The following is a 27,748-nucleotide window of genomic DNA, read 5'->3' on the forward strand; positions in this document are numbered from 1 at the left end:
ACACACACACACACACACACACACACACACACACACTCACACACACACTGCAATAAATAGTAAAGCCTTGGAAATAAATGTTTTTCTTATGAGAATGGGCAAAGGTATATTGAAACAAGGAAATAAATATCTCACATTTAAGTGAATGAACTAGATTTATGTGTGTCAGGGTAAACCTCAAAATTTTACTGTTACATGAAAAATTACAAGTCACAAAATGCTACATAAAGTATATCTTTTATTAAAAAATTTATAATCACACAAAATTGTACTATATATCCTTATTAGAAAATAAATGTAAATTTATGTAAATGAAAGGCAAGCACAGACTTCTAGACAGCAGTTATGACTCCCTTGAGAGAGCGTGGGGGAGGGGAGAGTAGGGTGAAGCTCTAGCTGCATTTTTCTTATTTTCAAAGAAGCAGATGTAAATATGGTGAAATATTAATAATTATTAAATAAGCTGATGAAGTCTGGGAGAAATATTATTTTCACTTATCTTCTTAATTAAAAATAAATATATAATAATATACAAGCTTTGCAATGCTCAAACAGGAGTCAGGCTTCCTCCCCCTAAGCAGGCTAAGCAGATGTTATACAAAACATGACTGGAAAAGCATATGCAAACATACATGTGCATATACGAACATACCTGTACATTTTCATGTACACCTATACATGTGAATAGGTACAAATTAAACAATAAGCCTTATTATTTCAATCAAGAAATGCTATTGGCTTGATCACAAACATCTACGGTTTAACTTTAACAGCTCCAACCCTCTTCTGTGACTTGGTCATGGACCAATCTACAGAAGTTGGAGATGGCTGGGGTAGAGAAAGGGGATGGAGGATTCCCTGGATGCAGGGCTTGAAAGATATGACCTGAAACTTCACCAAGGCTACGGGGGCCCAATAAAGGATGGTGAGAAGAGCAGAGCAGGAGTCAGGAGGCTGGGAGCCATTCCTCGAGGGCGGGATGAGGCTGGGCATGTGTGTGTGTGTGTGTGTGTGTGTGTGTACATGCTGTGGGTAGAGAATAAGAGGAGCATATGAGTGCATAGTGCGGAAAATCACTGAATTTTTGTTAAATAAGCATATGTATTAGGTAGCCTAAGTATCCAGTTAGAAAAATGTGCTCACGGGCTTTAATCCCAGCACTTGGGAGGCAGAGGCAGGCAGATCACTGTGAGTTTGAGGCCAGCTTGGTCTACAAGAGCTAGTTTCAGGATAGGCTCCAAAGCTACAGAGAAACCTTGTCTCGAAACACAAGAAAAAAAATACCAAACCGAGCCAAAACAAAACAAAAGAAAAAAAGAAAAGCATGCTTACGTACATATGCGTGATGACAATAATTGTCAAGTTGACAGGATTTGAAGTCTCTTAGGAGACACACATCTGGTTGTTTATGTGGGAATGTCTCTAGAGAGATTCAACTGGGGATTGGAGACCCATCCTGAATGCGGGCAGCTGTACCCTGAAGAATCCCTGACTGAATAAACCGAGAAAAGGAGGACAAGCGATGGGTACTGGTGTCCATCTCTCTCTACTTCCTGACTGTGGATCCAATGTGACCAGCTCCCCACACTCCTGCTGCCATGTCTTCCAGCTGAGGGGACTGTGTCCTCTCCTGAAGTGTAAGACAAAATAATCTTTTTCTTCAGTTGTGTCTAGCAGGTACTCTGTCATATCAATGAAAAATATAATTATTGCAGATGTGCCAGGCAGTCTCCTCAAAGTTTCATAATCCCTGGATTGTACACTCCCTGTTTCCATTCCGGCTGACATAATAATTATTATCTATTATTTATTTTCATTTTGCCACATTTCACTTTTTCTTTTAATTGAAGTGCCCTCCTTCCTGAACCTTTATAGAGATTACAATTAGAAACAGATCAAACCATAGTGCAAAGGTCAGGTACCTCTGCCCAGAGGATAGTCTATGAAAAACAAAAATGGAATCTTTCTTGACTCAGAATCTGAGAGGGTAGAACATTTGTTTAGTTTTCACGTAGGTTACATGTGCCTTTTCTACAAGGTTCTTTCTAGTTGACTTAAGCTAAGATTTACTTGCCCCACATTTGAGTCAGCACAGACACTGCAGGTCCCCTTATTCTCCAGCACTGTGTCCACAACACTTGATTCTTTTTGACCTATACAATGCAATTCCTTTTCCAATACCTGCAGATGGGAGCAAGGAGGAGAATTGTACGCTGCCTTCCTTTCTGCTTTGTTTTCTTGTGTTCCACTCACACGTCAAACAGCTGAGTTTTCTTCTTATAATTTTAACTCTTTCCTAGGCTTTCTGTTAAAAACTTTCTCCTCTTTTATTTCAGAGAAATTCATATTTCTCTATCCTTTCATACAGGACAGGCAGGACTTGCTTTCTTTGCTAAAGTGTACCACCTCCTAGGGGCTCCCACATCAATTCAAATGATTTGTCAAAGTCTGTCCCCCACAATGGTGCAGAAATCTTAAGCCTGACCAGACTGGGGAACTAAGTGGCCATTCAGGTCAGGAGGGGCTCTTGCTGTTTGTTGTCCTGAGGGGATCCCCTTTTTCACAATCCTCATTGTCTGTCAACAACTTTCTTGGGGACTTAAAAGCCACACGAAGAATGGACTAACAGGTGTTTGAAGCAGGGAATGCTATATGTACATCCCAGGAGATGTCAGCAGGTCTTCCCTAGAAAAGACAGAGCATCACCTTGGCATTCCAAGCTCATAGAGTATCATTCTACAAAGCATCATGGAAGTCCCTGGGACCTGCTGAGATGGTGAGCAGACAGATACTCCTGGCGGTATCAGTTTCATTGTGACATGTGGGGCCTGTCTCTGTTTGGGACCTTCCAGAACTCTATCTGGAACCTCAGTTCACAAGTTTCATCTTCTGAGATGAAGGAAACACTGGAGAGACACAAATCCACCCTCAAGCCTTTCAGATTCAGACCCTGAGTTTCAGGGGGGAGGAAAAAGGTTCAAGATCAAACAATGAATTAGTGGTTAGACTGGGGCTACCCAGCTTTTTCTAGAACCCATGTGAGTATCTGTCCACACGCTATATACCTTCCTTCCTCTCCATCTGAAAGAGACTTCACGTTTCATGGCTGTGTATTTCCCAAGGACAGAAGGAGAGTACACTAATTCACACACTTAGTTTCGGTTGCACTAACACTCTCTTGCTGCCCACATTTGGACAGATGAAGAGCTGTCTGGCAGACTTTTCTCCCTGAAGGCCAAGAGAGACTATTCAGTCTGAACTACTATATAAGAAGATGGACAGCACATTCTCAAGAGGAAAAGTGTTTGTGTCCACATACTGGAAGTTATCCACCACCACTGATATGGTGGAGTTGACCTGTAAGTAATACAGCAAGAACTGAGAGAGATTCTGGTAGATGTTCTCGGTTTGAATTCCAGACTTGCACACTGTTACCAGTGCCTGTTTCTTGACCGTGGTATTGACAAGAAGCTGCAATGTCAGGTCCACAGAATGATTGGAGCATTGCACGAAGAATTGCAGTTGACAGATAATGAAGTACCAGCCCGGGAACTGGACTACCAGGCTTCCATCCTGGTATCCGACTCCATGAATGTGGCCATCTTGGTTCCATGACAGTTTGGTACTGTTGAGCTGTTTTGACACTGGGACGGTAGAAGCAGAATTATTACTCAAATGTTATGTACAGGCTGGAAAGCTGTTGTTCAAGGTCCCCACTAAACAACTGTGTTGTCTAGAACACTGCCCACTGTACCACACATTTAACATCTTCTGAAGTACTCTTTCTAGAATATTCTTTCATAGCTCATTGTTTCTATTTAGGAAGGCACAGAAAGAACACCACCTGTCATTGTTTTTTGTTTAATGCTCAAAGCTGGAGGGCTGTATCACATACAACAGAGTGCAGGAAAAGGAAAGACCTAGCAGGAGGGTTTCCTAAAGGAAGGCAGCACCTGCAGATGGTTTTAATTATTTTCTATCACATATGATTGTTGATATTTTCTTTTTACTTTTTTTTCAGTGTCTATGTGTATATGTATATATGTGTTTGTATTAGATCCATGAATGTCTTTAAGTGCAGGTACACACATGTACAAGTGTGTATTTAGCCCAGAGGACAACCTTGGGTATCAGTCTTAACACACTATGTAACTTGTTTCTGTTTTTTTCCCTAAAGATATATTTGTATTTGTGTGTATGTATATGAGTATATGCAGTGTGTGTGTGTGTGTGTGTGTGTGTGTGTGTGTGCTTTTGGAGACCAGAGGTGGGCATAAGATACTCTGGAGATGGAACTCAAAGCAGGTAGTTTTGAGACATCTGATGTGAGTGCTGGGAACCGAACTTGGGTCTTCTTGAAGAGCAGCAAGTGCTCTTAACTGCTGAGCCATCTTTCTAGCCCATTGCCTTGTGTTTTTGACACAGACTTTCATTGGCCAGAATCTTGCCAAATAGATTAGGCTGGTCAGCCAATGCGCCCCACGGATCCCTTGTCCTTGCCTTGGCAGTCCTGGCATTGTAAACATGAGGAACCATGCTTGGCTTTTACCCCAAATTCACTTCCCTGGCTCCTTTCTCTTTTAGACCTTGCCTACCTGGACTGTAGTTTGCAACAAGGTCTATGCTATTGTGTCATTTGTCATGAATGAGCATTTAGTGTTGACTACTGGTTTGATAGTCATTGAAGATGATGTCAGAGAGGTGACACTCAATATTGTTCAGTTTCAGTATTGAGTATTCCAGGAGAATCTGTTAACTTTTGCGTTTAAGATAAAATCACAGTATGATTTGTACATGCACGAAACTGTCAACAATGAAACCCGTTATGGCAGGCAATTGACATATGCTAACAAAAAATAAGATACACCTTTTAAGTTTGTCTGAAGTTTTTAATGTATCCTTTCCTTAAAGGGCAGTCAAGCATCCTTGCACAGGCTGCTCACGTGCACAGTGAGAGGCCTGCCACATAAGACTGTTAGAAAGGCAGAGAATCAACAGAGCCTCTAAGCTAAAATGTTTGTGTGAAAGCCAATTCTCTGAGTCCTAACAAATGAAAATTAACACTGACTGGTAAAGGTGTGTCCAGACCTGGGAAGCTGGTGTGCTAGTTTAAGTTGATTCAACGCTCTCTCTTGCTGCAATTCAACTGAAAGGCATGAACCAATCTGACTGCAAAATGGCTGTTCAGAGAATCTTGGTCATCTCTTTCATGCTCTAAGTGCCTCTTACTTGCTCATTTACAAGGGATTCTCACCTGAAGGACGCCGCAATGTGCAAACAGGCCCTGTTCTAAGGGGCTCATTAAGCTGTCAGTTTGAGGAGCAGACAATTTTGTAGTTCCCCTGAGAAGAACTTGGGAAAGGTAGAGATGGAGGCTGTTCTTTCTTCACACTGGGGAAAAGACTGAGAAGACAGGGGCACAGCTGTGGGGTATTGGGAGAAGGGAGAGGTGATGGAGGTGAGGGACAAAAGAGTCTTCAAAGGCCAGGTAGGAGGCACAGATGGGTGATGCAGTGGCTCCCACCTGCTGAGGGAGCTTTTGAAAGTCTGTCCATCTGTCTGTGGCCATATCCACTCACTATACTATTCCTAACACGGTTTCCTCCAAGCTCATGGTTATCTATTTATTTTAATTGTGCCATTTCTAAACCTACAACTAAATCTTTTGTTGTTGTTTTCAGCAAATGGGGCTAAGGAAAGAAGAATCTTGTAGCTTTGGAGAGAAATACTCTCATCTTTTTCATCTAAGACATTCAAATTCAATTTATGAAAAGTATGATGTTAGCTAAGAGCACATGAGTGGGCCAGGTTTAGCTAGAGGACTCGAACTGCGTCTTCTGGGGTAGAAATTGGCACAGGGCATGGCCTTTGCAGGGTTAGATTTTTCTGTCTTTGGTTACTGACCTTTAAGGTAGGCCCATGACTTCTTGAAGGGAGTTCTTTTCAGGGTACATAAGAGGTCTTCCGAGCAGTTTCCTACAAACAAGATCAGGTGTGAATCATCTTGTGCTTCTCTGAGGACTGCAGGCAACCATATCCTTTGCCGTGACCCTCGGAGACGGCCATTTACTACCCTGTTTGTGGGATTAAATGAAAACAACTCCAAGCTTTGGTTTTCATTTTTCTGTTAAAAGGCTTAAGATTTTCACATTTCTGGAGTTTATTTTTTATTTATTATTGCTACTTGGGTTGTTACAGAAGATTATGGAAGTTAAACAAATATGATCCGAGTTGCCATGGTGTACTGGGCACCATTTCTGACAGTCCTCATGAAAGGTGTTATTGGGTACCTCTAATAGGTGGAGGGAGGCTGGAACCTCATGTCCTCCAGCCCAAACACTGGTCTTCCCAACAGCAACACTGATTGAGGTATTGCTACCCAGCCTGCCGTGTGGACACTAGATGTGCAGCTTTTACCTGCATCAGCTAATCTGGTTCTCAGACTAAGCCAGGATCAACTTTTATGAAGACACTCAAGGACATTCTTAAGTCTAAGTAAACAGGTGGAAATGTGAGGATTCCCTACATCTGTCTCATTCTAGAAGATGGAATTCTTTCTTTAGGCAACCCTGCTAAACAACAAAGATAAAAAAAAATCCCTTTCAATTTTAAGAGGACAGAGCAATACTGGCATTTTACAGGAAGCCTCCCATCTGGGGCTTCTTTGGTTGAGGCAAACACAGTATTTGTGTCATTACAGCATCTGAGAAATATAAGTATTTTTAATGTCTTCATTAAGGATGATAGCTCTTTCTTGTTATAACAAGCTATTTTGTATGATAAGAACCAAGTTATACATTTTTTGTAATGACTTATGAATTCGATTTATTTTGAGCAAATCTCTTCTTTGGGCCCTGGCGTTCCTGTCTGTAAACTGATGCTGATGTCTTTTTGATGATGTCATCAGAGATAACCACTCAGTCCAGCCATTAGAGACTAACAGGCATAAGCTCATGCACTAGGGCCTGTGCCCTGCTGTGCTTTCTTATCCTGTCTCTGAATATTATGAGCACCCTGCCCATCCCTTTGTTTTCTCTGCCCAGATTTGAGAAAATCCCTGGAACCTGAGAGCGGTTCAAAGTTGAGCGAAGAGTTCCCTCTGCTGTCCAAGCAAGTTCACTACCAGAGGAAGCCCCAGCAGAGGTGGGGGCAGTGTTCTTCCCCATCTACTCCTGCCCCACAGGAGCATCTGGCCCCACAAGGGCTGATGGCCAGCCTTCATTCTCTAGGTCCTATCCATGCTCATCATCTAAGCAGTTTTCTTGTGAGGCCTGCTGCCGCCCTGCACACAGACATGGGTGTGTATAATTAGAACCCTGATCCCAAAGTGTGATATTTGAATGGATTGTGACTGCAGATTGTGACCTTGTTGTCCACTGTAATCTTGGAGGTTGTGGAACATCAACCAGAAGGAAACAGAGAGATGCAAATCTGATTCTCTTTGCTGGTAACCACTCTCTGATTTCTGTTACCTACAGCTCCACGAGTGGTATTCATGACTTCTTGGGTTCTGACTCCTCCCTATCTCTCTAGTTGCAGCCTGTACCATCCCTCATCCCCCTTTACTCTGTGCCTTAATAGTAAACAAGGTCACCATCACTACCAGCATTATAACTAATGTTGACTATTTTTTGTGGTACTTTGGTGAACACGTTACAGCCATGATTTCATTTCATTTTCACAATTGTCCTGTGAAAGACAGTTTATAGTTTCCATCATGGATATAAGAAACTCTAGGCTTTAAAGGTTAACTTGTTTATTCTTAGCAGCACAGCTAGTTGCTGGTAGGCTGGAGATTAAAACTCAGCCAATGAGACTCTAATGCCCAAACACATTTTCTCCCACCCATTGGAATTTGGAGGCTTGCTGGTTCCCCAAACAACCACATAGATATGCTTCTGTCTGAAGACCTCCCGTTCCTGCCCCTGGAATTCCTTCCTCCGTCAAGTCCTTTGAAACAACCCTGGCAGAGACTGCTGTTTAGTCTCTCTTGCTGCTCAGGCTAGAAGACCCTTCATAAGCATTTGCTGCTGGGGTCATTTCTTATCTCCTTTGGTAGGTACCAACTCAGTCAGTACTTGGAACATAGGTGGTGAGCAGGGATGCTTGACTCGTCCCCCACCCACACAGGAAGAACGCTGATCCCACTCTCACAGTTCCACCAGTTAGTTGGGAAAGTAGGACTCGCGCCCTTGACCAGAGTCAGGAAGTCACAGAAAATACAGGCTTTATCTCTCTTGTCCAAAGGCCCCTTCGCATCAGGTGGCTTGTGGTGACATTTGCAAGAGCTGAGCATCTACAAATTGATGGTGGCAGTACAAGCCCAGGCTTGCCTTTCACACATGCAGGCTTTTTTTTCTTTCTGTTTTTCCCCCCTTTGGTCTTCACGTGTATAGTGGGGTAACCTCAGCTGTAATTCTGAGAAACCCAACGATGGAAAAAAGCAATCTTATTTTGCATTTCCTGAAGTCAAATGGCAGGCATTTTTAAACTTTTCTTAAAGAATCAATTCATGCTAAAGGAGAAACATGGGCTTCTCCTTCTAAGAATGGTGTTGCTGGAGCTGGTTATCAAGGGAGTCACACTGTTGAGCTTAGGAAGACCTCAGAGGCAACTGTCTGTTCTTTCACACCTGGACATATTGTCAGAGAAGTAGAGAAACAGATGCTTGGTGAGGCCCAAATGCCAAAGATCTCAGTGGTTTCTGAAGGATTAAAAAGCCCTCAGCCAGTGACTAACACCCCTCTGACGCGTTGTCTCACACATAGTGGTGGATAGACCTACACCAAGTACACCCTAAGTTATAACCCAAGTCAGAGAGATGCAAGCTTGAATATTTGGTCATCCAGGGCTGATCAAGGACTGGGTAGGATGCTTTGAAAATCACAGGACTCTTGTTATGACCTACACAGTGTTATGTGGGGTACCAGCCATGTAGCTCAAGTTTCATCAGCCTGTGACTCAATGATAAGACATTCTACAGTGGATATGAAGACTTCTAGAGGGGACTTCATGCAGCAGGAACCCCGCAGGGGCCCTAGAGCTTTGAGGATTGGCTGCCAAGACTGTGAATCTCTGTTCTCTGCTTTCCCAGTGAATATGAGTCTAGAGGGGCTTAGTTTGAGAAATAGAATATGAGAACTATCTGGATGTGGAGGCTAAACTGATGGGTTGGGTGTTGGGATTCTGGGAGTTTCTCTTTCCGATTTTATGTTCCTATCTAGATGGAGAGCACTGTAGACTGAGATCTGGAAATGCCTCTCTAGATGATTCTAACAGACAGACCTGCTGTATCTCTGCAGTGCTGGTATCGATGTGGGGTGGCGGGAGGCTGGGAACTGGGGCCAGGACTTCAGTTCTGGCTCTAATGTTTGTGCCTGCTGCTCTAACCCCATGTAGGAGACCATGTCTGCACATGTTCAGATTTTCAGAGCCCCAGGGGACAGAAGAGAAAAAAATTCACCTCGGTGGCAATCTAAGTTATGACCATTCTTCTTCTGTAAGAATTTAGTATGGTTTTTGAAAGAGAAGCTGCCTTCAAGAGCCCCTGTCCAAAGTTGGCAAGCACATCCCTTCCATGCTCCCAGTGTTGCCCCCATTGCAGGCTAGTCCTAGGTCACAGAGTGAGTTATGACAGAGACAGGATGGGAGTCTAAAACTGCAGATTCTTTGGCTGGCCAATCTGTCTTTAGACCATTGGGGACTCCATAAATGTCTTGGGAATCAAAGCGTTCAGATAGATGGAGTTGGTGCTTTGTGTTTTTTGTTGACAAGTTCTGACTTCTAGAGGGATGACGGACTAATCTTTTGCTTTGGAAAACTGGAGAGAAAGGTATGTCAACCATACCCCAGTGTCTCCTTCCCCAGAGAGGAGGGGAGAGAAGGGGGTAGGGATGGAGATTGCTGAAGGTAGTGGAATGGACCGTGCACTGGATGGTAAGGATTGTGGCAAACTTAAAACTAGACCCTGTCCTGGAGAATTTATAATGCTGTGTCCAAAGGGCCAAGGGAGTGGAGATGATGGATTTTATGAGTGGGAAGATTGAGCCCAGAGTTGCGGAGTTTGGGGACCTCACAACAGGTGAAAGATCACCAGCGCTGGGCTCAGAACACTTGCTGTCCTCACTCCTAGTGCTGGGCTCTGTCTTCATGTGGAGCAGGGATGTTAGAGGAAGAAACGAGTCTGCAGCCATTCCACACAGTGCAGCTGAAGTCTCAGACACAGCTGGAGGGAGGGGCTGGGAAAGCAGCCCTGGAGCCTTCCCTATCCTGCAGTGTGGGAGAATGGCAGAAGACAACTTCAAGTCTGTGTTCAGAACCGGGCCAAGTCAAAGGTCAGGGTAACTGGGCTTTCTAGTCAGATGATATGTGATCTAAATGACAGTCAGCTTATGCTCTGCAGAGCCTCTCCTGTTGGGACCAGGCAGACAGCGCTTCTCAGAGCACATGTGATTCCACTGTAAGCTCTAGCTCCATCTTTCCCTTTCCCGGATTTCAGCCTCGGTACCAGCAAAGTTAGGACAGTAACAACACAGATCTGGGGCTGATGTGACACACATCAAGATTACAAATGGCAGCCGGCCCAGCACATGGCTTTCAGAGACACTGCAAATGTGAGGTCCCTCTCTTCCTGTCTCTTGTTACCTCGGCGCAGCTCTGTGGCACTGCACGCTAGAGAGGACTGGCTAACGAGACGGCATTAAAATGAAACCCATGCGATTGCCTGTCAGATTAGACTTTCTAGGTTCTGCAAACAACTGTTCGAGGCTTTCTGATACTTTTAGGGAAGTATAAGGACTTCTTGGAAATATTTTAATCTTTGAAGAAACAGAGAGTCCTGTATTTTAGTTTCAGCTCCCTTGGAGAGCACTCAGGAAAGTCCCAACAGCGACATCTAGAGGAATCTCCACTCCAGGAGCATTTGGGACCAAAGCAAACCCTTAAACTGGTGGAGTCAAGTTGGGGTGGGGGTAAAGGGGGTAAGTCATTTCACAGGCCTTAAACCTAACCATTTCCTTATTACCACCAGGCCAAGAGCATTTATGATACAGACATAAAGAGCAAGTAAGAATCCATTTGTAAAGGGCGCGTGGCTGATGGCTCTGGATTCAGGACAGCACTTGGGAAACCCCAGATAAATAGAACGCTTATTATTGAACACAGAGAAAACAATGGTTAAAAAAAAGGTTGAAATCAAGTTGGAATTCGCATAAATCCTGTGAAGGTTTTTGGGAGCTGGAAGCCTTTTAAATCCCAAACTGTTGTGGTATGTGCGGTAAATATAATCGACTCGAGGAGTACTTATCTGGAGTTCATGTACAGTGAAGGCAGGTTGAATTGGCATTGTTGGGGCCTGGTGTTTAAGGAACACCCTCAAGTTCTTCTAACATTCTAAAGAGCCCTTACAGTGCTCAGCTTATTTGCAATGAGGAAGCACAGAAACACTCTGAGAAAGTTAGACTTTGGCTCAGACATGGGTCTGAATCCCATCCTGGGTACATGCCAGCTGTATGGCATAGCACAAGCATGTGGGCCTCTTTGAACTGTTCTTTCTTCTCCAAGGTGAAAATAATATACACCTCAGCAGCTGGCCAGAGGATTGAATGCCATGGGTACACCACTGGCCCTGCTATCTAGCTCACACTGATATACCACACAAACAATACCAAGCAGTTGGTTCCTCTTCTCTGGCCTGGGGCCTGGGCTACCTGCTGGCAGGGATTCAGGATCACAGATGTTGTATCTGGGGCTTGAACTGAGTATAAAAAGCAACCAGTTTGAAGTCTAGGACTATCTGCCCTTCTTCCTCCTCCTTCCCCCTCCTTTGCTCTCTTTAGGATAATAGGACACGGAGACATAGCCGCTGGGTTAGAGATTTGCAAATAGTATCTGCCAATTTTAGCATCAAATTTCAGCTTTTCCACCTTCTTCCTGTTCTCTCCTCTCCCCTGCCCTACCTCTTTTCCCCTCCCCCCTCATTCTTTTTGGGTGTGAGGATTAGGAGGCGTGACTTTAAAACCTCGGAGACTCTCCAGAACCCCATTGCACTTCAGTCTGAAGGGCTCACTTCCTGGGTACTTTTGACCTATTCCTGTTAGCTCTGCCTTGAGTAAGAGAAAGTGGCTGTCAGAGTGGATTTTAGGGAGAGTGTTCGGACTGAATGGAGGACAGATAGTCTCCTTGTGGCCAGTGCAGTAACTGGCTAAAAGGCAATTTACCACTGCCCCCACCCGCCCTACCAGCTGAGGGAAAGTGTCCAGCAAAGGGGAACAAAGTAACAAAGTGGAAACTCAGGCCTTCTGAATACAGCTCCATCCCTCAGAGTGGAGCTGGGCCCTTCTCTTACTTTCTTGAGAGGAAGGGATTGTGAGGGAAAGGAAGGCTGCCACTCTGTCATCTTTGTCCTTATTGTTTCCGTATGGCACGTTGCCATAGACTGCCCGGGTCAGTGGTGTCCTGGGGAGAGCCTGGTCAGCTTGGGTGCTCAGTTTCCTCACCTCGGGATGGCTTTCTCACAGGGCCCTCCCCATGTAGTCCCTTTGTGTTTCCCTTTGAGTCGCAGAGGCTGGGGAGGCAGTTTACCAAAACATGTAAAAAAAGCCAACATAATGAAATGGTCAAACAATCCTAGGATAGCTATTCAATTCACGGATTTTATATTGGAAGCAAAATCCACCTGTCCCATGCTTCAGCGGTATGGTTTAGCCATGAGATAAAACCTCAGAAGTGGGAAACACAACACTCTGGGAGGAAACAGAGTTGCTTCACGTTCCAAGCCAGGACTGTAAGAATGCCATGTTCTGGTCTAGTTCTTTGTCATTGGGGTCCATTTTCAGCTGGAGGCAGAATTCAAGCCAGACTGGATAGTAAGCAGAAGGGATCCCCAGAACTTGCATTTAATGTCTGAGTTTCCTTCAGGCTTTCAGGACTTCTGGGTCCCATGAACCACACAGCCTTTGCAGGGAAAAGATATCTTTTTCTACCGACAGGGATGGAATCAACCCAGGTCACACGACCTCAAATCTACACAGAAGCCGCAGTGGCCCCCTGTGTTCCAGAACTTAATGACAGAGTATGCTATCTTTTGAGAAGTTCCTAGTGGCTGGAATAGCTTCTGCCCTACAGGGCAGAGTCTCAGAGGTTTCACAGTGTCACCCGCCGGGAGACGCTGTGCTGTCCCTTGCCGCCATGTCAGTTTTTCTGCATATCTCAAATCTTTCTGCAGACATTGCCATACAAAGAAGCAAGGCTCTGCTGGGACTCCTGGGAAATCCAGGTAAAGGGGGCTGTGATCTGAGATCCAGACTAATAAGCCCAGCTCACAAGGAACATAAAAGATTCTAAATTCTGTGGAAGCAGAACATTTGACTATGAAGTGGGGCAGCGATACAGGAGCCTTAGTATGTGGAGAAGGTAGGGTCATTTCATGGACTGTGGGAGAGCAAAGCATACCAGACGGATGCTCTGAGGTTCAACGCAGAGGAAAATGGAGATATAACTTTGGTTCACTTCACGTTTATGGTAGGCTCCCTGCAGCAGGAACTAAACCCAGTGAGAAGAATATGGGAACGGTTTGCCTCCCAGGGCTTCTGTTTGGCCACGAATCCATCTGAGTCCTCAGAATGCCCCACAAGTCTCAAGTGGGGTGAGTTTGGGTTGGCAGTTGCCTGGGGCCTATCCTGGCCAGGAATGGCAAGTTTGTGGTAGGACTCATTACCAACACGGGTGTGGTTTTCTGTGGTTTCCCTGTTGCTAAGGATATCCTGTGCCAGGGTATTTCGGTATGTCTGCAGAGCCTGCATCCCAGGCTCCGGTCACTGCTGGTTTCCTGGAGCTGGGAGATTTACAACAGCTGTCATGACTGAGGGCTCCCCATCCTCGTGGCTTCTGTCCTTGGGACAAAGCTCATGACACCCCAAGGATTTCTTTCCAGAAACTGTGGAACGTAGGTCTTCCCTGCTTGGGATGCCTCCTAACAGTGTCCCCCTTTTTTTCTCCTCCTCTTTCCTTTACAAAGAAGGCAGTTTGCTTCTTGTTTATGCTGAAGCCCAGCTTGGTGGTGAAAGAGGCTGTGGCTTCAGATTTTCTTCAGACAAGTGTCAGGCTGTTTCCTTCTGTCTTTGTATACAGGACAAGAGGGTTTTAGTTGCAGGAAGTGTCAAAGAACTCTGCTACTGCGTGTGTGTGTGTGTGTGTGTGTGTGTGTGTATTCCTGTATGTATATGTGTGTAGAGGTCAGAGGTCAACACTGGATATCTTTCTCAATTGCTTGCTGTCTTATTTTTTAAGACAAGGTCTATCATTGAACCTGAAGCCTTCTGATTTGGCTAGACTGGCTGGTTAGTGAACCCCAAAGATCTTCCTGCCTCTACCTTCTCAGTGCTGGTTGTAAGTATACACAGGTGCTCCTGGGTTTTCTGCGGACGACGGGATCTGATGGAGCTTTCACATGCTACAGTAGGCACTTTACTTACCTACAAGTCTGTGCAGCGAGCACTCTTCCCAGCCCCAATGTCAAATACTTTAGAATATTTAGTAGTGATGTTTGGAGAGGAGAAAAGATGTTCCTAAAGAGACCTACCCTGCTGGTGTGGGGAGCCAGGTTTTGCCCTCAGATGTTATTCTTTCTCCCTCCCCTTGCTACCATGGCCACAGTTTGCAGAGCTAAGGCAAGATGTGCATTAGAGGTGGGCCTCAGGGGCAGCGTGGAGCAGGGTGCTCGTTCCTCAGAGGGAGCCTTGGGTTCTCACAGTCAAACTGTGTCTCTGGCATAACCTCATGCTGTACTCTTAGCTCCTGGGGCTGACTTTGACCTACCCAAAGGAAGTAGGGAAAAGGGAGCGTATCATCAGCCTTGATGAACGGAACCTGGTTGTAGAAACACTGAATCAGAAGCTAGATTTTGTCATTTTTAGTTTTTCCTCTGCTGCTCTGAATCATGAGCCAGGGAAGGAAGGAACTTGTAAAGGGTCAGACCCACGGTTCCCCAAATTTCCCATCTCATTAACTAAAGAAATATCTCCCTCAAATAAAAATCTGGGGAGCAACATGGAGAAGACATTTTGCTTATTATTATCATTAGAACAAAATCAGTAACAGAGGAAACAACTGGTATCTATCAATATTAATTTCCTACCTTGAAGGGAGGGACATTTTCGCCAAAACACAGGAGGGTGTGAGTTCCAAGGAAGAATGTTTTCACCTTAAGTGTAACTGACTAATTGGCAAGAGAAAAGCCTTGTTTTCTATTTCCTATTCCATGTGATCTGGTACTAACTATAACCTGCTAATTGGAGTGGAATTTTGTACTTGGTAACCTATGATTGGAGTGTCCACAAACGAAAAACATGTCTTCACTGTGGCTGGGGTCCTGATGCCTAATCAGGGCTATCTTTGTCATTGACACTATTTCCAAGGGAGGTGGCTCCTGTCCCTCACCAGGTGGAAACTTCCAGTCTTACTGAGAAATATCTAAGTGGAGGTGGCAGAGGACAATGGAAGCATAGACTAGGGGGGTTATCTTTAATCGGTGATGATCATTTCTTGAAAAGCTCCATGGGAACATATGTAATAAGTTAGCAGAGTGTCTAACTGTATATACTTCCTGTACCACAAATATATATATATATATATTACACGCACGCACGCACACACACACACACACACACACACACACACACACACACACACGCACACGCACACGCACACACATATACTGTCTGCTATTCTGGTCCCTGGGTCAAATCCAACCACTGCTCTTTCTGTAAATGAGTTCTAGAGGGAATGCAGGCAGGCCTGCACAATTGTTTGTCTCTCCTAATCACGGCAAACTGCAGGACTGATTTCAGTCAAGATGAGAAGATGTGCAGAGCCTGGAATATTTACAGTCTGGCTCTCTGGAGACAATGTCTGTGGTCTCTGCTCTTTACCTCAGGCATGGGAAATGATATCACATTCTAGGGACTAAGTGACTTTGGCCAATATTGAGATATTGTTCATCAAGCTAAGGTTATTTATTTGTCTGAAAATATTCAGAATGCTTGTCTGTCCAGGGCTCCTTGCCCACACTTTCTAAGTCTCCAGTAGGATGCCCCGAAGGAAAGAAACAATAACTGCAGTGCTCTTGGTGTAAGACCTGCATCTGTTTCTCTACGTCCTCTGGTCTCAAGGATGCCCAGGATCTCTACCTGGTGTCTGGGGACTTCATACCTATCCTGTCTGCTTCCCTTTCCTCTCTTAGTTCTGTGGGTAATTATCTATGCTCGCTACCCAGGTCTTGGATATTGTGGCTGGAATTTAGGTGGGGACTGATGTTTTGAATGTAGAGAAACTGGGAGACATAGACATTTTTGTGTAGCCCTTATGATATTGAGCAAGACACTTTCTCTCTCTAAGTCTGATTTGTCTTTCTCTGAGCTATGACATTAGATAGATGATCTTGAGTTTAATATTCAGTATTATCTGAACTCTGCATGTATGCCCTTAGGGACTAGTAGGGACAATATGCTAATCAGTAGCTTCTGTGGCTGCTAATGTAGAGGGAATGAGTCTGTTTTCACAGGTCTTCAACTTCGTTAGGCATTTTGGCTATCGCCAGTTATTTGACCATGACTATCTATATGCTGCTTGTGATGCCAAGCAATTGTGAGCTTGCTCTGATTGGCTCCTCTAGAACCACAGAGAGATAAGCACAGTAATTTCTGTTTAAGGGAAGTGTAATAGACTTCCTTGTGGGACATACAGTTATATTAAATTTTTTTTCAATTTTTCAATAAAAAAATTTCAACGCGTTTCTAGCTCTAAATACAAGGTTGCCTTGTGTCCCTGCCAGAGTCCACAGCCTGGCTGCACCAATGGTGAGTTTTGTTAGGCAGGTGGGAGGTTGTGTGGCTAGGCACAGTGATCAGGAATTACCCAGATAAGTCAGAAGCATCATCTCACCCAGCCCCCACCTCCATCCGCCCCACTCCTATTGCGTACAGTGATGGCATTTCTTGTAGATAAGCAGGCACTGCGTCTTGTGATGGCATCTGAATGATTCATCCTAAATCTGAGCTCTTACCTCCTTTCAGGGGAACCTTCTCAGTTGTTCTGGGAGTAGAGTCCTGGAAGGAAAGAGAGCAGCAGGGTCAACATCCATATCTCACAAACAAGAAACAGGACAAGATAGCTCGACCAGGGGTACACAGCAAGTTCACGGAACTCAGGCCCACAAGTGAAGCTTCCACCGCCCAGTCGAGAGCTTTCTTCCTCTCCTCACATGCGACTGGTTTTCCCCTTAAGTCAACATGAGATTAAATAAAGTCAATAAATATATGCACTTTTTTTCTTTCCATATTTGTTTCATCTCTAAGTGTTGTGAATATACATGGAAAATATCTTTCTACTTAGAAGGTTTTTGGAAATTCTGTATTAATTAGTGTTTATATTCCAACGATTGTGATGATATGGTAATAAACTGGTTCTCTGACCTCATGGATTTACTGCAAGTTTATGTCCAGCTATAATGAACAACAATTTATAAATATGTAGCACGAACAGAAGTATATTCATTCACATTGTATTGCATATGATTCTTTCTATAATAATCATAAATGTCTACATAGACTTTATGTAAAATGGGTAAGAGGTTGATGGGAACATTGTCTGCTAGAGAGGAAACTATGCTGGGGGTCAGAGAGGCTTAAAGAGAAAGGTAGCTACAGTGTTCTGAGAAGGTGGCCCACAGAGATGGAGGGGCACTAGTTTAAAACAGATTCCTCAGAGACTAGCTTTCCAACGTCCCTCACTTTTTACCTAATGTTAGTCTAGGAGGGCATGAAAGAGATCTTCCATAAAGGAATGGAATGTCACATTTGCCTTTGGACATCTAGGTCACAGTCACCTCTAGTGCACTTCTCTGAGACAACAATGCAGAATAGAAAGAATGAGTATTCACATGGGAAAAATAGCATCCTCATCTCTACCAAGCTGGAAGATGGCCTCTGACTCCATGGGACTTGCCAGGTAAGGGCTGATGACCATCTGGGGGTACCATTTTAATTTCTGTCCCCAGGAACCCCGTCATTCTCGTTCTGTGGACACTGTTATCTGAGAAGTAGGTCTTTTCTCTAGTCCAAAAGGCGGTGCTCAGCCTGGGAGGCCTTGGGAATACAAGTCCGAGTGTCACACTGATCTGGAGACAGTCTATAAATTTGGGCCTCAGTTTTTCAGGGGAAGGGACGGGAAATTGACTTTGAAGATCCCTTCCCCCTTTTTGTTTTCTGATTGTGTTTTTTCCCCTGAGAGTTCTGAACGAGGATAATACTGTTTTACGTCTGTGATTGCACGATCACCCATATGCTTCTTAGGAAAACCTGACATCACAAAATTCCCCTTTATGTTGTCTCTGTCAGACGACAGGCAACATTTCAAAACTTATCAAGCAGCTGACTCAATACCAAGCGTGACTTTCGATTGACATGAAGTTCAAACACACGAAGAGAGGAGTCTCCACTTAGATGAAGCCTGACGTGACTGAATGCACCGAGTGCCCTGTATCCAACTAGGTACCTAGAGTGACTGGTAGGAGAAAAGACACCAGCAGAGCCACCCCAGGGGCAGAGATGCTAGCGAATCATTTACTCAGCTTTGGGTGACCTGCGGTGTGCACTGTGTCATATAGACACGCTGTGGACCTAGTTTATAAACACAGCCATTGAAGGCCTACTGGAAAACATGGAATCATAACTGTGAGTTGTGGCAGAGCTATGAAAGGACCAGAGTGCTTAAAAAGAGAATTTCATTTTTTTTAAATTTATTTATTTATTAAAGATCTCTGTCTCCTCCTCTCCACCGCCTTCCATAGCCCTCTTCCTCCCCCAATCAAGTCCCCCTCCCTCATCAGCCCAAAGAGCAGTCCAGGTTCCCTGCCCTGTGGGAAGTCCAAGGACCTCCCACCTCCTGCCAGGTCTAGTAAGGTGAGCATCCAAACTGCTTAGGCTCCCACAAAGCCAGTACGTGCAGTAGGATCAGAAACCCATTGCCATTATTCTTGAGTTCTCAGTAGTCCTCATTGTCCGCTATGTTCAGCTAGTCCGGTTTTATCCGATGCTTTTTCAGACCTAGTCCAGCTGGCCTTGGTGAGTTCCCGATAGAACATCCCCATTGTCTCAGTGTGTGGGTGCACCCCTTGCGGTCCTGAGTTCCTTGCTCGTGCTCTCTCTCTTTCTGCTCCTGATTTGGACCTTGGGATTTCAGTCTGGTGTTCCAATTTGGGTCTCTGTCTCTGTCTGCTTTCATCGCCCAATGAAAGTTAGTCTCCAGGAGGATGCCTGTATGTGGATTGATCTGTAAATTCTTATTCAGCAAGTTTGGTTAGAGCTTGGCTTGCCATGATTTCTCACTGGTTCCCAGGTGATGCTGATACTCCTGGTCTCCAGAACAGCATCAGCTTTGAACATCAAGGGTATAAGCAGTGTATCTGGGAGGAGGATCAATTGTATGTGATGGCGGTGCAGTCACGGAAGGGAAGGCCTTGCTTTTGCCTGTTAACTGAGAGTTTCTTCTTTCTCTGTAGGCAGGGAGATGCCAAAAATATTGGCAAGGGTTTGTGTAGCTTAATCCTTTATCCAGGGTCCAGGGAATTCAGGACAGAAGTATGACTATTCCTATGTTGAAGAACACAAGGTCTTTACAGCTTCCTCTAGCTACCTATAGTTGATGTGATTCCAGAGTTAATGTGAGAGACAGGCCCAGACATCTTTCAGAACCTCAAGCTGATTTTGTAAGGAAGGATGCCAAGTCAAGGGCCAATGCTGGGCTGAACTTCTCCAGCGAGTTTCCTTCTGGCTGAGGACAGAACAGTTCATTGTTCTTTTCTCCCTATTTTGCAAGCGGTCCTTGTATTGGAGGATGGAGAAGCAAAGCCTGAGGGTATGATGACCGCTCACTTCATCAGACATGACAATTATTGTTAGATTTTGTCAGAGATTGTTTAGACCCCAGGCACTATGCTGAGTGCAGTCTGGAAACTGTTTTAATAAACCTTGCCCAGGAATTCAAGACCTTGACTGAGGGAAAGGAGAGCTATCCTGCTTAGTGACTTGGCTTCGGGTGAGGTAGGGCACAGACTTGACCTACATGCAAACAAATGAATACCCCCTGGCTGTCGTCTCAGCCCAATAGAGTAACTCGGGAAAAACAGTCACCATGGTTACCAGCCCCTTATACATTTTCTTAAAGATTTCGTCTTTTCTTTTAGCCTCTGTGGGCATCTGATGGGCATTCCAACAGTCGTGGAGTTCTTTCTGTGTAAGGAAAGAATGGTTGTGCTTAGTTTGTCCCCAGGTGAAATGACCCCACCTTAATCATTAGCCTAGCACTGCTTTCTTCTCTCCTTTCATTGCTGTGATGAGAGGGCCAGTGATTCCTGCTCTAGGTTGTTGGGGTCACACCAGGATGTAAATTATTAGCAATTGTTTGAAAACAGTGGCTGTAGCCTTAGAATGTGTTTAATTTGTCATAATTCCCTGGAAGCTCACGGAACAAATGTGTACAAGTTCCTGGCTTCCCAAATTTGCTTATCAAACCAAATCCTTTGTTACTGAAAGTTACCAAAGGCTACCAACGTGTGGATGTTCTAGAGTGAATTCCAGACCCTCTGCCTTTCGGTTTTGTTGTCGTCTAAGGTGGGTCTCTGGCTCACAGCACATGAACATCTCTACTATACGTAGGTTGGTCTGGGAGCCAAATCCTCTCTGGGCCTTGTTGTATGGCCTTTAACTAGATTCCCAGAATTCCAACTTGTCTAAGACATAGCGAGTGACTTAAGGATCACAAAAGATCACAGAGATGAGAAACTTGGTCATACTGGCTGTGAAGGCCAATGACATGCAGCGTTGCCTCTCTAGATTCAGGCAGACAAAAAAGCAGTATGTTTTCCCAAAACCCAAGGGGAGACTGAATGACAGTTATCGAAGACTGCCAAGGAAAGTGTTTGTCTTGGGAACTTGTGGTTTGGCAGGTCTGAAATTGCTACCACAGTGACTTAATCAGCATTTCTCCTACTTGCCAAGACTTACCATCCTGTGAGACATTCATGAAACTAGGCATTCTGATGCAGCGTGTAGACTCTGAGGTCTAGTCAGTCTCCTGGCTGTGTCAGCATGTCTGAGCCGTGGCCCACCCTGTGAGCATCTGGGGTAAGCTCTGAGGTACTACATAGGTCTAGTCAGTCTCCTGGCTATGTCAGCATGTCTGAGCCGTGGCCCACTCTGTAAGCGTTACTGACTTTAAGACACGACACAATAGCCAAGTATGATACTTATGATCTTGAAAGGTGGCTCCAAGGAGTTGAACTTGGATTAAGATTAGAAAATCTTCCTGCTCTGAAGATAGAATTGGTACTTTGTGCCCCTGGCTTCATCTATCAATGTATTTTGTTGTCTAGTTCCACTTCCTGCTTTGTCTTTGTCTGCTCTGGAGTACGGCCATTGTTCATACTGCAGTAACTCATACAATCCAGTTTGTCTTTCTCTGAGGCATGCATGCCTCCACTCCTTGCCTGACTAGCTGGGTCCCACCTCTACCTGCTTTCATCCTGCTAACAGAGAGCTCATCGTTATATAACATAGCGAGTGAGTGGAAGGGATGACAGTATCTAATAATCTTCCATCATCAGACCTTAGGATGGTAAAGGATTCAGGGAGGAATCATCAGAAAATGCCAGACTGCTGAGTGGAAGACATGTCTTCAGAACACCACCTCATAGATTACACTCACAAGAAATGTAATTCCCAAGAAAGAGTGCTTCACAAATCAGATGTGGCTAGCTGTCCCTTAATGATGGGACTAAACATATAGCCATATATAACCAGACATATGCCCCTAGCTATGCTATAACAAGACCAAGCATGGATAAACCTCAGGCAGACCCAGAACGTATGTTGTTCTACTACATAATTGGCCCATCTCTTGCAGAATAGACAAGTGTTGGTTGCAAAACCAACACTTGAGGGTAGGTGTGATGATGGTTAGCTCAGGGCTTGCCAAATTTTCTTGTTTTTAAAGATGTTCTGGGAAGATTCTTAAAATGAAGGTTTGACTCAGTAGCTCTGGTATGGAGCTAGGGAATCTTAATCCCTTTCTGTGTGTGCATTATTGTGTGGGTGTGTACTGTTAATATTCATGAGTCTGAGTGTGAGTATGTATATGCAGTGATGTACTTGAGGTGGTTAAAGGACAGCCTTGAGTATCAGTTCTTAGCTTTTGCCGTATTTGTTTCTTTGTTGGTCACTACTGCATTTACTACCTACTAACTGGTTGAGAAGCTACTGTGATTCTGCTGTCTCTAGCTCCTATCTTGTTCTAGGAACATTGGGTTTATGATTGTGTACCTAAATGTTGGACATGCAAATTTAGGTCCTTGTGCTTGGTGGCAAGGGATTTAACCAATGGGCCATTTCTCAAACCAAGTCTGTATTTCTTAGAAGCTCTCAGGATAATTTATTTATTGATTTGCTTGTTTATTTTATTTTTCTTGTGGTATTGGAGATTGAACTCAAGCCTTGTTGCCTATACTAGGCAAGGACTGTAGCACTGAATTATATCCCTAGGCCTTTAAACATTTTTATTTTGATACAGAGTCTCATTAAATTGCCCAAGAAGTTTCTGATCCTACTGCATGTAATGGCTTTGTGGGAGCCTAGGCAGTTTGGATGCTCACCTTACTAGACCTGGATGGATGTGGGGGTTCCTTGGACTTCCCACAGGGCAGGGAACCCTGATTGCTCTTTGGGCTGACTAGGGAGGGGCACTTGATTGGGGGAGGGGGAGGGAATTGGGTGGCAGGGAAGAGACAGAAATCTTTAATAAATAAATAAATTTATAAAAAAAAATAAATTGCCCAAGAAGATTTGAACTTTGTGACCTTCTTGCCTTAGCTTTGAGAATAGCTAGGACCACAGGTATGTGATGCCCAACCCAGTAGGGCTACCCATTAAATCACAATGTTTCAGATTTAAACATAAGTAGTTATCACACATAAGGCAGTGTGTGAGCCTAGGTTGAATTCTAGACTCTCCAAATAACAATAAAAAAAAACAGCCACAGAAGACATGGGGATGAAATATGGACTGTATTTGATTGTATGCCATTAGGCAAAATTGCCGAGTTAGCGTGAACTTTCTCTGCTCTAGGAACAGTGTGAATAAAGATGGACAGAGAATACAGGCGAGTGAATCCGCACTGCCTACAGCTTGCTTTCTGATGCTCAGAGGGGCAGCATGGAAGTGATGGGTACTTGATCGGTTAGGTGGAAGCCTACGTGGGCTTTATCATACCAGTTTTGAACATTCTCCAAAGACCATTTCTAAATTTCCTCAGGTTCAGCTTACATTCTAGTTACTGCACAAAACCCACCCTATCCTAAGCAGAGGTCACTACTCTTCTTTTCTTCCAGAACATTCCTCCTGAAGCTCAAGTTCATGGGCTTCATTTTCTCAAACTGAAGAGTCCATGTGAGTCTTCCCCTCAAAACCCTTAGAAAATTCTCAGCAATGGGAAAAGCTCAATTAGTTAAACAAATTCTTAAATAGAATGAATCCAAATTCAGGGAGTCACTTAAAACGTGTCCCAGGCACTTTCACTATCTACCTTCGAACAACAAGCTGCTAAACAGCCCCAGTCCTATCCCAGCTCTCCCGATTATCACCACACCCATGTTAGTTAGTGCTCGACTTCATTCTCGACCCAGACTCACCCATTCTCTCTCAAAAGAGAAAGGTAGGCTTACTTGCTTTCTCTTTCTAGAGATGGTGTACAATATGTGGAAAGCAGACAACCTGAGACCTTGCTGTACCACTCTGGACGGTGTGTGTGTGTTTGCCTTGGTCTAGAGAAGCCCAGCCTCCTGGTTTCGGAAGCAAAGAAATGAATAAGGACAAGGGTCCAGAGCTTTTATTCACATGTAAACACCTGTCTGTAAAGTGACAGGGATTCACTCTTTCCCGGGGGATAAGAGATGCTCTACTGTAGTTTTTCTTTTGCTCTACTCTGTGGGTTGACAGTTCATCTTGACTCTGGAGTCTTTCCAAGGTTATGGGGAAAGTATCCATACACTCGAATTACTCAGTTTTTCTTTCTTTCTTTCTTTCTTTCTTTCTTTCTTTCTTTCTTTCTTTCTTTCTATAATGATGTAAAGAGATGTGTCTTTTACGATAGACTTCCCTTTCCTCAATGTAGTACTACCTGTGTGGAGGCTGATAGACAATATTTATTTAGGTAACAAAATATATATTCTATTCCCATTCCTAGGCCTTTATTTATAAGTAATAGTTTGGGAAAAAATGCACAGAGGGCAAAAAGTCCTAGAGGGAAATGGAACAGCCCCCTCCAAGGCACAGCTAAATCACGAAGCATCGGCACAACAGAATGAGATGTGGTTCTACAGTGGCACAAAGCATGCTCTGCACATAGACATGGAGGTATCTCTAAGATACCCCCCAGGTGAATAGAATGATATGTGTATGTTGGGTATTTGTAGATTCTCATATTTATGTAAGAGTGCACAGGATTTGTCCATGGTAGCCGTCTCTGCAAATACAGGTTGTTGTTAGGACAAGGTGTGAGAAACATTTAATTTCTTTCCCCTTAACTGTTAGTTAGTTTCCCCAAGCAATGTGAATGTATTTCATAATAAATGTTTTGTTAAAGGTAAATAAGTACGGATATTGCAGGAGGCTTTAAAAACATCACGAGAAAACTGTATAAGCAGTGCAAGGACAGAAATTTGCTAAAGGTGTTGGCTAAAGCTGTATACTCGGTGTCTGTAGCAGTGTCCTGTACAAAGCAGATACTCGGTAAACACTAAGATTGATGCCTCTGTTTCCCTTTTCTCTCTCCTTTGGAGCTTTCACTTGGAGCTACTTGGTCCTCTAGCCAAGTCTCATGCATGACATGGTTAACTGACCCTTCTCCATCTCCTTTCTCAGACTCGGCTTTTGTCCTGGGGCAGGGCTCTCCCTCACTTCATTCATTCCTTGAAAAGTGTTCCTATTTCTCACTCTGACCAGACACCGATTTCTTCTTCAGTCTGTGGGTAAAGACCCCTTCACTGGTGCTCTCAGGTGGTTCTGTGTATGTCAGCAAAGCGATTCTATTCTCACAGAGAATGCTGTGTGGCCATCACCCACCCGTGTTTAATACTAGGATCTGAGTCTGAACTCTTTGGACCCTCTCCTTGGTTTCTTTGACAGATTCACCTCTGAGCTTCTTCAGATGCCAAGTCCACCTGTTTCCAAAGTCCCCATCCTTCTTCCTACTGGATGTCTCCCTGAGAGCCCAGGCCTGGGGACCTCACATTTCCCCAGGTCCCATCACAGTTAATATACTAGGAATGATATACACAAAGCATTAGATTCTCTATGCCATAAGAGTTAAGATGGAAAGCCCTAGCCTGTGACGAAGTACTTGCCATTTGGGAAATCACTGCACACCAGAACATAGACTCAGACTGTGAAGTACATCTTTCCATACCCAGGCACAGAGGTAAGTCAAATCGAGGATAAACTTCAGAGAGAGAAATGGGAACCAAGACCTTCCACTCTTCTGCCACTGCCAGTGCAAGCAGAGGGAGCAGCCTTCCCATGGAACAATCAAAAGCAATTAAGCAGTTCCCCCGTGCCTCTTTCTCAGGGCAGCTGACTTCAAGCCCTGTCCCCTGCCTGGGCTTCGTTTTCTGTATTGCAGCAGCAGGGCAGAGAAAAGCCCGTCCAGCATCCACAGGAGGAATCATTTCCACAGCAGACTGGAACACATACTGACTCTACCAGAGTTCCCTCTGGTTCTCACATCACCATCATCACCCCTCCCCATCTTGCTTTCTCCCTCACACCCAGAAGTTCTGCCTGCATCCTTCAGCTGAGGAACTTCTCAAGGCACCCAGTCTGTCTTTTCTGACCACTGCTTTACAACAGCACATTTCTGTGGCCAAACCACACTGACAGTGGCAAGTGTGTCCAGAAGGTGCCCAAAGGTTTGTCTAGAGAGTCATTCTTAGCAGGTGATGAGCCCCACTAGCCCTGGCAGCCAAATCAAATGTCAACAACACCATTCTTACACTCCCGCGGAAGAGTAACCTCAACACTTCCTTTAAATGTCAGTACTTGATGACACCAAGGCCCGAGTTCTCTCTTAACAGCTAGAAAGTTGCTGAGCCTTTCGTCCAAGACAAAAAAAGAGAAGCCAGAAAAAAGTCTAGGAGATTATAATATGATGATGAGTGAGAATTACGAAATAGTACCAAACGCATTCACACTTGGCCAGGGAGTTGTCTACGTGGGTACCATTCATACAGTCCCCAAATCCCCATGACTGGCTCTCACCCAAGCTTGTGAGTTGTGCATGTTGATGGTACAATATTTTCTAGAGGCTGAGTTTCTAATTTTCTACAATTTGGCTTTTGCCTTCAGTTCTTTTGTCTTACTTCCCTCCCCCATTTTAAACAAAGTAAATCTCCCAAGTCAGGGTGGTCCTGCATGTTGTGTGAGCATCTCAGGGGGCACGGGTGAAAAAACATCGCTATTTTCTGTTCCTCCGCTCTGTTTCTCTCAACACCCAAGGCTCCTCAAAGCTGGTGACTTGTGCGGAAGCTTTTGATTTCTTTTGTGGGTTTTAACACTAAAGTACCCAGAGCTCTGGAGGGAGCCTTGGCTTCTCTTCCTTTGTTTTTTCTATACCACAGTTTCTGAAACTTAGCTAAAACACAAAAAACTAAAAACAAACACAAACAAAACCAACAGTAACAACAAACTCTCGGCAGTAGAGAGGTCTGGGAAGTCCTGGGAGCATAGATTGGGGACATAACCCTAGAAGCAGGCTGAGCGTCTTACAGAGGTGACTTCTCTCTGCCTACTGTGAGGCTCTGCCTCAGCTGGGCTTCCAGCGTCCGTTCTCAAGGCCAGTGGTTCCTCTCTGCTCTTTTGGCTCAAACACGTCTGGAAAATTTTGAGCTCAAGTCCAGTTACATTCCTCTAAAGGGTTACAACTTAGTGTGAGGGACTCGTTCCTGTTTCTCGCTCCCCTTTCTCTGTTACGAAGTCTGTATATATGCATAGTTTTTTTATTTGCATTTTTAAGTTTTTTGCTCCCAATTTCTCTATTCTCTCTCCTAGAGAAGCACAGATTATAAATAAGGAAAGAGAAGCAAAAACAAGTTTACTCACCTTCTTCTGGACTACCAGAACCAGTATGATTGCCATTGCCACAACAAGGCCCACCAGCGCGACGGTGCTGAGGTAGAAGTAGCTGTGGCTTGTGGTTCTCCAGGACCTCGTGCTTCTCCAAGCGCTGGCCACCGAGTCGGGTGGCATCTGCATGGCTGGGGCAGGGGACAGGGCCCCACAGCTGCCTGCTTGCTGCAGCCCTGGCTCCATGCTTTATATAGTCTGCCCCACATCACACCTTATCTCTCCTCATCTGATTCGATTCTGCCCTCAGCTCTGTTCCAAGAAGGATTTTCCCCCTGCATCCTGGATCATGTGATTTGGAAAAAAGCCTTCACCAGTTGCCGGACAGAGGAACTCTTCTCTGGGGGCGTGAAGCGAAGGGTGGATGCAAGGGTGGGGGAGAGGTTCATTTTTCATTGCCCGGGATTAATTGGAGTGCAGAGAAATTGTAGCGAGAGATGACGGCTGATGTCAGAGGGCGGTAGGAAGAGGACAGTTCCGCATTTGTGCGCACCAACCACTTCTGTTTCCTCTAGGCTCAG

The 27,748-nt window shown here is 44.6% G+C and overlaps 1 protein-coding gene across 2 annotated transcripts; it reads right to left on the reverse strand.

The window, feature by feature from the left end:
- Positions 1-230: 230 nt before the first annotated feature.
- On the reverse strand, positions 231-27,668 carry Tnfsf8 (TNF superfamily member 8). Of its 2 annotated transcripts, XM_075945905.1 has the most exons (4): positions 27,204-27,668; positions 17,063-17,105; positions 5,905-5,976; positions 231-3,644 (listed from the first exon to the last, which is right to left on the reverse strand). In XM_075945905.1, exons 1-4 carry the CDS (start codon positions 27,411-27,413, stop codon positions 3,250-3,252), a joined length of 720 nt encoding a protein of 239 aa, XP_075802020.1. In that variant the 5' UTR covers positions 27,414-27,668; the 3' UTR covers positions 231-3,249. The 2 variants fall into 2 exon arrangements, with proteins under 2 accessions (XP_075802020.1, XP_075802021.1); XM_075945906.1 differs by lacking the exon at positions 5,905-5,976.
- Between the last annotated feature and the right edge of the window lie 80 nt (positions 27,669-27,748).

Source organism: Microtus pennsylvanicus, chromosome 13 (assembly GCF_037038515.1).
Source record: "Microtus pennsylvanicus isolate mMicPen1 chromosome 13, mMicPen1.hap1, whole genome shotgun sequence".
In the NCBI taxonomy this organism is placed as follows: Eukaryota; Metazoa; Chordata; class Mammalia; order Rodentia; family Cricetidae; genus Microtus; species Microtus pennsylvanicus.